General features: G+C 44.2%; 1 protein-coding gene across 1 annotated transcript; it reads left to right on the forward strand.

Annotated features, from left to right (window-relative positions):
- Positions 1 to 1,239: 1,239 nt before the first annotated feature.
- Positions 1,240 to 9,665, forward strand: LOC128409649 (uncharacterized). Its single transcript, XM_053380214.1, has 3 exons — positions 1,240 to 1,447; positions 6,138 to 6,342; positions 8,545 to 9,665. The coding sequence occupies exons 1-3, from the start codon at positions 1,240 to 1,242 to the stop codon at positions 9,542 to 9,544; spliced, it is 1,413 nt and encodes a 470-aa protein (XP_053236189.1). The 3' UTR covers positions 9,545 to 9,665.
- Positions 9,666 to 10,727: the final 1,062 nt, after the last annotated feature.

The raw sequence follows: 10,727 nt of genomic DNA on the forward strand, positions 1-10,727 counted from the left end.
TTAGAAGTGGGACGGGCAGGGAGGGGGAATAGTTTTTAGCAGCAGTACCTCCCCAGGTGTTTTGAGGACCTATTACTAATCGATTGATTGATTTTCTATATAAACCTTTTGCAAATAGATCTTTTTTAAAAAAGAAACACAGTAAGCCACACATTTCCTGCAAATTATCCCCCATGACCATTGCAAAGCTAACAATAATAACAGTAATAGCAGCATATTGGGCCTAAACTCTGCATAGGAAGGAAACAGGGGTGGGCTGTCTAAAATACTTGTGCCCAGAAAAGGGTGGTGATGGACAAGAGAGGTTTAGGAGAGAAAGAGTGACCCCTCCCTTCCCCCAGCTTAATCCACAGTTAAATTTGATGTAAAACGTGCTTTTCTTAAAAAAACAAAAACTCAGCCACAGGGACAGTCTAAGGAACAATATTGGGGGGGGGGAGCAGGGAGATTGCTCCATTAAAGGTTCCACACTGTTAAGGAAAATTCCGGGTTGAGAGACTACTCAACAGCCCAGCTTGTCGGGGTACAGGTCCCCCCCACAGGTCCATGTGGTCAGTAAAAGAAGGAAATTCCAGCAAGCAAGCAATTTGGAGCAAAACCGCAGTCAGTAGACTCAGAGCCTTTATTGTTGCGCAACAGGTTCAACAGCAGCCAGTGAACCCAGAGCATGGGGCCACATTGACATTGAAAACTTTCCCACCATATGTCAGATTACAGTTTGCACCGCATCAATACATCATTGCTACATCACTAACATGTCACAAAAAGGGAGGGTTACACAAGATTAGCATAGACAGCTATGTCAGGGCAACACCCAAGTACAGTATTAGCTTAGCATCATAGGCAAACATGTCTTAAGTACCCACAACCCAAAGTACAACCGAATTTCCTTGGCATGTCTGGAGCCGGAGGCAAGTCTGGGGATGAGATTTGGCTTCCCTTGGAGAACAAGGAGCCCAGCAATTGTCACATCTAGGAATTTCCTGGGGCAGGAGGTGTGTATCCATGTCTTCAAGCTTGGGGAGGTGGAAGGGGAAAGAGTCTTTTTTCCAAGGGCAAAATGGTGCTGGAATGGAGGAACTTGGCAAAGGGGTTGATTTTATAGGATTCATAACCTTGGTATCTTCCCTGAGCTGTCAAGTCGAAAGGATAGGTTCAGGCATAATGTTTGTAACATTTAACAACTTTACGTAGGTTCCGTAACACCTTTGGAGATCAATTTGCTTAGGTTCTGTAGGGATGGAGAGATTTTGCGTCAAGACCATCGCAACACATAAATGTCAAATAGCAACTGTAAGGCTGATTACCCCAAGAAGCACAGTGAAAAGCAAGAGTCTAACTACTTGTTCAAAGTGTGGTTCTCTGCTGGATCTGGTAATTGAAGAGAAATCCACAGTTGAGATGGAGGAAAGCCATGCAGAAGAATTTGTCATTCCAGAGGAATCCTGTGAAGTGGGGATGGAGGAAAACCCCAAACATACCATCATACATGTTACTCCCTGCAACAGGGAGTAGCAAACTGCTAAATATTGGAATATATTGATATATGGCAATATCTGAAATAAGGGTGGAGCTATGTAGGGGCATGGGCTGGCTTCACAGTTTTTCCCACGTTGTGATTTTTGTACAACACGCACTCACACACTTCATGATTCGCAATCTATTGGCAAGTCAAATATTATGAAACCAAAGTGGCGATATGGTCGATATATTGCTCAGCCCGACTAGTTGCGGGACAGAATCTTTAAACTATTTTCTGTCCCCTGTGCGTGTCAATACTATACATAGATTTGAGTCACCTGAACCTGCAGATGCAATCTCTGGAACATGAATGTCTAATTGGATGGTGGGAGGAGTGTGTTTGGGAGGAGCTGAAGGAGCCCCCTGTTCTGCTGTCCTCTCCCCCTCGGTCAAGCAACTACTCACCAGCTACTTCTCTGTCGTCAGTGCCTCTGTCATGTGCCGCAATGTCACAAAGACCTACATCTTGCACTTAGCATTGCACAGAAGAGCACAGGAGCCCTTCTTGGCTTGGGTGAGGAGCTCTCAGTAGAAGCTAGGGTTACCCAGCTGGCGTGTACCCCATTGATGTTTTTCCTTTTTGTGTTTGTTGGCCTTGTGCTGATGCCAGGCTATTTTGTGCCCTAGGCATGGCTAGCTACTTGCACTCCTCTCCCAAAAACTAGTATTTATTTATTTAATTATTAAACATTTTGTTGATTTACAAAAGTGTGCAATGTCTCTCTCTCTCATGTTTCCCCCCCCCCCCCATGTAACACATTTACAAATCATTTTCATTTGTTGAGACATTAGGAAGAAAAGGGGAAAGATGTGGAGGGGGGGAAAGATGGGTAGGGGTGGGGTCGGGTGGCGATTTTTCTATTTTCCTTCCTATATGTAGGGTTTGGTGTCAGCGTTGTTTGTGCAGGTTCTTTGCTGTTCGCTTGTGTTCCTTTGGTGGTGAGAGAGGTTGGGGTTGGCCTAGGGTGTGGTTATTCATTTGTAGTTGGCTGTGGTGGTCTTTGTTTTCATGTGTGAGTGGGGTGGGTGGGTGTTTGGGATCAGCAACAAATCTACTTATTCCAAGACCTCCCTTAAAGCAGTAGTGGATCACCATGAAGAAGGTGCCGCCACTGAGAAGGCCTCTGCCTGGTTCCCCGTAACTTGGCTTCTCACAGGCGTCTCCTTCGTTTTTCCTTCTAGCGCCTGCTGAAAAGCTTTGATTTCACCCCCCAGAGGCGCACTCCATTGCCTCTGGAAAGAGATGCCACAACTTCCTAGGGAACTCTGGGAATGGGAGTTCTCGGAGGCATATTTGTTCTGAAATCCATTGGGCAGGCATGTGTTGGTGTTATTTTAAGAACCCAAATCATAATCTTTGTTTCTTTGGATCTTTGCCATCCTATATATTCTTGCCTTGCGCAATTAATTTATCCTCCCATCTATTTTCATTATATAAAAATAAATTATCTCCTTAATCTCGTAAATTACAATCATGGGTTGGTTAGTTAGTTAGTTCTTCATGGAAATCTTGAAGCTGGGGTGGGGGTGTGCAGGAGGAAGTTGGGTGGGAAAAGGGATGAGGCTCCTTTAAATGAGAGAGAGAGAGAGAGAGAGAGAGAGAGAGAGAGAAGCAGAAATGTCTCCAAAGAACCAAAAATGTCACATTTTGTCATGGGCATTTTTCTTTCTGCACAACAAGGGAGAGAAAGGAAACTTTGGGCAATCTCAGAGCCAGTTCATTATATATAAAGTCCCAATTTTTTTTCATCTTTTCACACTCCCACCACATGTGGCACCACTGTGATTGCTTTCTTGGCTGCCGCCACCCCGTTTCTCACGGGGACACACGGAGTCCAGACAGTTGTTAACATTAACAAATAATCAAGTTTATTTTTAAATGCAGGGACAAGCGTATGGTTGCAGTTTATTTTTCTCTTCTCAGTTTCTTCATCTTAGTTCCTAACAACTCCAAACCGATTATTCCAACTTGCTATCTGACTCAACCTAACAATCCCTCTCTCTCTCACAATACAACTTGACCAACCCACTGCCTCTTCCTCCCTCTTCCTTCTCCAACTCCCAAACCTCAACTGACTTTCAAACCTCCCATTCTAACTTTTATTCCCCCCCTTCCATTCTCACTTGCCAATCACATCACACCTATTTTAACCCTTTCCTTATGACCCATCCTAGGAGGCAAACGCCACATGGAAAGACCCTTCTAATGTGCAATTTGTGGAATTTTAACAACACCAACACAACATAATGCTTAATGAAAAACCAGAGCAGAAAGAAACCAAACCAATCCCTGCCCCTAATTAGGTATTATCCAGATAAAAAGCAAAAACTAAAGGACACAACTAATTCAAACCCATTCATTCCAATAGGTTTACTATGAGTAGAATCTCACTGCATTGTCACTACAACTCCTTACATTATAGTGTTTGGGTAATTTAAAAAGAGAGAGACATATTTGTTCTGAAATCCAGAGGAGGCATGTGTTGTTGTTATTTTAAGAACCCAAATCATAATCTTTGTTTCTTTTGATCTTTGCCATCCTATATATTCTTGCCTTGCGCAATTAACTTATCCTCCCATCTATTTTCATTATATAAAAATAAATTATCTCCTTCATCTCGTAAATTCCAATTATGGGTTGGTTGATTGATTGGTTGGTTGGTTGGTTAGTTAGTTAGTTCTTCATGGAAATCTTGAAGCTGTGTGCAGGAGGAAGTTGGGTGGAAAAAGGGATGAGGCTCCTTTAAATGAAGAGAGAGAGAGAGAGAGAGAGAGAGAGAGAGAAGGAGAACTGTCTCCAAAGAACCAAAAATGTCACTTTTGTCATGGGCATTTTTCTTTTTGCACAGCAAGGGATAGAAAGGAAACTTTGGGCAATCTCAGAGCCAGAGAATATGGGGCATCTGTGGCCCTCCAGGCTGTTATAGACTGCAATGGGGGGAGTGTGGTTTTGTAGCACCCTGCTTGTGGTTAACGCTTAGCTGGAATGAAATATTCAACGCAGCAATAGAGAAATTAAAATAATAATTTATTTGTCGGACAAATAAATAAGAGGCACAGTGGTATATGGTTACCAAGCTCTGGCCTGCCCTCCTGCCATTATGGCCAGCACTTATATTTCCTCAATCCAGCCCCCTTTCTCCTCCCTTTGGCTGCCTCTGTCCAATCAGCCTGGTTGAAATTCCTATTGGCTGTTTGCTAGAACCAATCATAAAAGATACACCTATTTCCTATTACCTTTTATGGGAGACAGAGAGCTATATTTTCTTCTATTTATAATTGGCAAATAAGTAGTCATATATCTTACATTTACCTCGATCAGGCACCTTAATTACCAGATAACCTTTGGCCCCTCTTGCCCTATTCCCTGCAAAACAGATGGCTAATGGTTCTAATTTTTATCTTAAACAGATATTTTGGGTTCACCTCCTCACACACCATCTATGAAAGATCTCCTTCTTTGGAGGTCTTTAAGCAAAGGCTCGACAACCATATGTCAGGAGTGCTCTGATGGTGTTTCCTGCTCGGCAGGGGTTTGGACTCGATGGCCCTTGTGGTCTCTTCCAACTTTATGATTCTATGAAATAAGAATCTAACATTTCTAACTTTCGAAATCCTTTGCATAATTACATTTAAGCCAATATATTTCATAACATATATAGTTTTTTTAGAAGAAAGGGAACTTAGTAAAAGCTAAGCTAAATTCTAAATTCTAAAGATTCAAAGCAGTTTCAGAGAGCTGCTTTGCCTAGTCCAGTTGCTGTTTATTTGCCCTTTTAACCTTATGAAAATGTGGCTCGTCTCTAATGGGAGGCACAATAATTCTTACTATTTACCAACTCTTAATTGTGTTTTGCAACTTGATTATTCTATAATTTGTATGGTCAGTGTGACCTTTTGCTCCCAGCCTGTAATTTCCTTTTACAACCCTGAGGCACTGCTATAGATCAGGGGGGCCCTTGATCAAGAAGATAAACAGCTGCCAGAGTATGGTTTCTGCCTGGCATGAGAGATACAAACATTTACAAATATATATTTCTTTAAGGTCATTTTAAAATACAATTCTTGATCAGATGCCTCAGTTTAGTGGTTAGAGCACTGGACTGGGACTGGAGGTTTCGGATCATGCCCCACAGCCAGGCCATGTTCCTCTGGCCTCATGAGGAGCCTCTTTTGTGGGGCTAGCGAGTCGGGGCCTAGGCCACGTGGAAAGGGTCTTGCAGGGTGTGGCCTTCACGCCCCACAGCCAGGCAAATGTATTTCATACCACACCATATGGCAGCCATTTTGTGTTTTGCTATGTTCTCATTGGTAGCCAATTGGTGGACTGGCCCATGTAGCACTTTCCCAAAATTGTTCTGGTTCCATATAAGGCAGCTTCCTCTGTTCTTATCATATGAAATACCCCACTTTATATATTAATAGGAGCGCAGGATGTTCTGCATTTATATCCTAAGGGGGTGGGGCGAATCTCATGAGCGATATGTTCAAATGTGTTATTACACTTGGGGGGCTGCTGCGTCGCTTGTTCCTGAACCTTTTCTTCCTCCCAAATGCCCTGAAGATCCATTGCACACCTTGACTTGCATGAAACCTCCTCTCTCTTATTTTCTCAGGGAACCAGACCGGGAGAAGGAGGAATGAAGGAAAACAGAAATCCGGCCTGAGAACGGAGGTCCCTGTCAAGAGAATGGCCAAGATCTCCTCAGGTGAGGATGAAAGGGAAGGCAGGGAAAAGCAAAGAGCCCCTGAAAACATCCCCCCACTCGGGAAGAACTTGTCGGCCAAATGCCTGCACGGAAGTGTATCTGCAGGAAGACGGTCAGGACTTTTCTATTGGATGGGTGTCACTGAGCAGAGTTTTCAATGGAGATGGTGTATCCTGATTAAGTGGGGGAAACAGAACGGGTTAGCATTTGGGTGCGGATGATGTCATGCAGATACAGAACTGGACTTGCGTCTTTGACAGGGTGAGCTCCCGTTGCTCGGTCCCTGCTCCTGCCAACATAGCAGTTCCAAACCACGTCAAAGTGCAAGTAGATAAATAGGTACCGCTCCAGCAGGACGGTAAACGGCGTTTCTGTGCGCTGCTCTGGTTTCGCTCTGCTGGCCACATGACCCGGAAAAACTGTCTGCGGACCAACGTCGGCTCCCTCAGCCAGTAAAGCCAATGAGTGGCGCAACCCCAGAGCCGTGACTGGACTTAACTGTCAGGGGTCCTTTACCTTTTTAAAAGCACTGCACACTGCCATGCGATGTGAAAGTGCTTCATCTTATCAATGGTCACAACTCCTGAAATGAATGGATGGCTCCAATGCTCCATTTGCTGCCTTCCTTCAAACATTAACATTTGTGTAAAGATGTTTAAAATAGTCAAAAAGATGACAGCTTTTAATTCCTCTGAATTTGATATCTACTTTAGATTTTTAAAGGCTGGCACCCAAAGTTACTTCAGGTGAAATAGATGGATTTAGGCCCATTGCTTGGCCAAATGTTAATCACACACACACACACACACACACACACACACACACACTTCAGTGGAAACTGCATGCAGCTGAGCAGCTCACATTCGGAGCATCAACACAGAAAGGAACAGGAAGAAAACAACACAAATATTTTGATGGAAGTGTCTTAGGAAAGCCATTTTAAATCATGGACAACTAGGTTCTGAAAATGGTATTGCCTGTATTGGTGTGAGTGATGGGGTCCCATGGCACAAATTTCATGTAATCCCAGTGCAAAGGAAAAGAGCTAAGATCTTCTCCCTTACTGTTATGTCCAAACAAGATGGGATGGGGAAGAAGAATGAGAGGTTTGTAGGGAGTCTTCAATAATTTTGCCAAGGAGATTCTTATGGCTCATGCTATTAGCCTTTCTTGTACATGGAGATCCTTTATGAAATGCATTCAGGCCCATCAAACAAATCTGTGCTGAGATACACATACTGTATCACCATTTTTACTGCTGGAACTGCTCTGAATCCGACTTCAGGAAGAACGCGTTTTAACTGCACAGTGTCCTGGAATAGACACTCTGTTTTGGGAAAGAAGGGAACTGAATTCCCTCCCATTTTCCACTTCCTGATGTTCCAAATGACCAGTACCCTGGAGTTATGATTTGTGGTGTTGTCAGGATTCTAACTGGACTGTAACTGACCTAAGAATTCTGCAGAGCAGTTGCTGCTGTGGCTGGCCGGCTGCTCAGGCGAACGTCAGCTCAGTGGCCAACAGCTCAGTCTTCTTGAGGCTCAGGAGCACCTAGCAAATATCTGCTCTGTTCCTGGCACGCTAGACTCTAGCTGAGGAACGCATTTCACGTAAGTTTATGGATTAAACATTCCTCACTATGCCATCAGCTGTGTTTATGCTCAGTGGAAAAAGATAGGTGCAGTAAAGGTAAAGGGACGCCTGACCATTAGGTCCAGTCGTGACCGACTCTGAGGTTGCGGCGCACATCTCGCTTTATTGGCCGAGGGAGCCAGCATACAGCTTCCGGGTCATTATTAAGCCGCTTCTGGCGAACCAGAGCAGCACACAGAAACACTGTTTGCCTTCCCACCGGAGCGGTACCTATTTATCTACTTGCACTTTGACGTACTTTCAAACTGCTAGGTTGGCAGGAGCAGGGACCGAACAACGGGAGCTCACCCCGTTGCGGGGATTCGAACCGCCAACCTTCTGATCGGCAAGTCCTAGGCTCTGTGGTTTAACCCACAAAACAGCAAAATCATGAGCAGCTTCCCATCCACAACAGGTTGCTGAGGTTCTGGCCATTTTCACAGGACCAATGCAACAGTATATTAAATCAGTAGCACTGTGCTGGAAGAAAGTGTGAGTGTCGGCTTCTCTGGATCAGATGTCTCTACCTAACGAGGGGGTGGGAGATAGCAGGGGAACTCTTTCTTTTGCTGCTTCTTTCTGTGCATGGAAGGAAGAATGCAGCAGGGAGGATGTCCTTCAATGACTAGACATGCTTGTTATTCCCTCTCTCACTGCATCTTGTCTTCTCTTTTGTTTCCAGGATGTCTGCCAATGTCTCCCCTGGTCCCCTCCTCTCCAAACCCCCCCTGAGGGTGAAAGAAGGCTCCCTGGTCGTCCAATGGCTGAGCTTAGTTTCCGGCCTCCAGATATCTGCATTCCTGGTGGCTATTTTGGCCTTGCCGATGTGCATTGTGTCAGCACTCAGTGTCAACTGGAGAGTGTGGCGTGTGGAAAACATCAAGGGGATCGGCTCTGGAAACATCTGGATTGGAATCTGGGATGTCTGCTTTTGGAAAGACCCTTCTAATGACGGCAACTCTTTTTGGCATTGTGAAGATCTCAATGAGCAACATCCAACCCTCCCGATGGAAATTTTTATTGCACAGGATTTAATGGCATTAGCCTCCATTATGAATTCAGTGGCCCTAGGAGTAATTTCATTTGCCTTGTACAATGTGTTCAAGCCCGGAAACCATCAGGAGTTTCTCTTTCGCTTTTTTAGGTTTGGAGCTCTGCTGAACTTATCTGCAGGAATACTTGTCCTGATTTCTGTGGTATGGAACATGTCTGCTGTCTTACAAAATGGGGAAATTGACTTCCCTGAAACTTTTGAATTGCCTCAAATTCCCAGCGAGCAGCATATTGGACCTTCTCTTTATCTAGGCTATATCGCTGCAGGTTTCCAGCTGCTGAGTGCAGCATTGGTTGGGATTGAGAGATGTTGCATCAGGACCACCGCAACAGATACATCTCTAATAGAAACTGTAGTGGTGATTTCCCCAGGAAGTGCAGTGAATAGCGAGAGTCTAACTACTTGTTCGAAGTGTGGTTCTTTGCTAGATCTGGTAATTCAAGAGAAATCCTCCACAGTTGAGATGGAGGAAAGCTGTGCAAAAGTTCTTGCCATTCCCGAGGAATCCTGCGCAGTAGAGATGGAGGAAAGCCGTACGCCCCAAAGCTCACCTGAAGGACATCAAAGTCCACCTGAAGTCCCAAAACATACTATTATCCATGTTATACCCTACAACAGGGAGTCGTAAACTATCAGATCCAGATCCACGCAGATCGCTTCATACACGGATGGATCTGCGTGGATCAGGATATGATAGTTTTGTTTTGGGACTTCAGGTGGGCTTTGATGTCCTTCAGGTTAGGAGGCACTTTTTTATGTCTAGTAGTCATTTATTTATTTATTAAAGATTTTGTTGATTTACAAAAGTGTGCAATGTCTCTCTTTCATGTTTTTTCCCCATGTAACATTTTTATAAATCATTTTCATTTGTTGAGACATTAGGAAGAAAAGGGGAAAGAGGTGGAGGGGGGGAAAGATGGGTGGGGGTGGGGTCGGGTGGCGATTTTTCTATTTTACTTACTATACGTAGGGTTTGGTGTTAGCATTGTTTGTGCAGGTTCTTTGCTGTTTGCTTGTAATTAATAAACCAATTAATAAACCAATATTAATTAAAATATTGACTCTGTTCGCATGATCTTGGCCGGTCTTAATGCACGCTCTCGTTCCGTTTTTCAGAGCCTCCTCCAGAGCAGACCCACTAAAGCCTAACCGGTGGGTCTACTCCTGTGTAGGATTCAGTTCTTGATAATTGTGCACTTGGGTCTGGGTTAAAGGCGGATCTACACGGATCCTCATGGATCCTCCACTTTTTTAAAAAATAACTCCAACAAATGCAGTGTCAAATCACACCTGGAAGGCAAGCCTACAGACTGGACTATCAAAAACGTGGATGCAGCACCACAAAAACATGGATCCGAGGCATGGATCCTCATGAATTCATATGATTTTTATAGTGAAACAAAATAAAAACACCATGATACTGTAGACCACTTTTTAATCTGTAAGCAGAACCAAAAAAAATCACGCATCCACTGTTTCGTGCTGCCGAAATGGAGCAAAAACATGGTTAAAAAACACGGATCCTGTTGGATCCCCATGATTTTTGCATTAGATCAGGCCAAAGTCACCATCAGATCAAATATCATGGCCATGGGCACAGTATCCACCACAAAAAGCACGAATCCACAGCTTCCTGGTGACACCGTAGCCCAAAAACGTGGTTTTGAAGCACGGATCCTCATGGATCCTCACGCTTTTCACATTGGGCCACCCCAAACTCACTGTCAAATCACACATCGTGTCCAGCGGCACAGCCTGCAGCACAAAAAACTCGGATCCACAGCTTCCTGGTCATACCATGGCCCAAAAAC

This window comes from Podarcis raffonei, chromosome 2 (genome assembly GCF_027172205.1).
Source record: "Podarcis raffonei isolate rPodRaf1 chromosome 2, rPodRaf1.pri, whole genome shotgun sequence".
Taxonomy (NCBI): Eukaryota; Metazoa; Chordata; class Lepidosauria; order Squamata; family Lacertidae; genus Podarcis; species Podarcis raffonei.

Bases quoted from the DNA above. Each gene is read 5' to 3' on its own strand.
- LOC128409649 (XM_053380214.1), top strand. From the start codon at position 1,240: ATGGAGAGATTTTGCGTCAAGACCATCGCAACACATAAATGTCAAATA. The intron at 1,448-6,137 runs GTGAAGTGGGGA...TTATTTTCTCAG, and splicing joins TGTCATTCCAGAGGAATCCT to GGAACCAGACCGGGAGAAGG. The intron at 6,343-8,544 runs GTCAGGACTTTT...TTTTGTTTCCAG, and splicing joins AGTGTATCTGCAGGAAGACG to GATGTCTGCCAATGTCTCCC.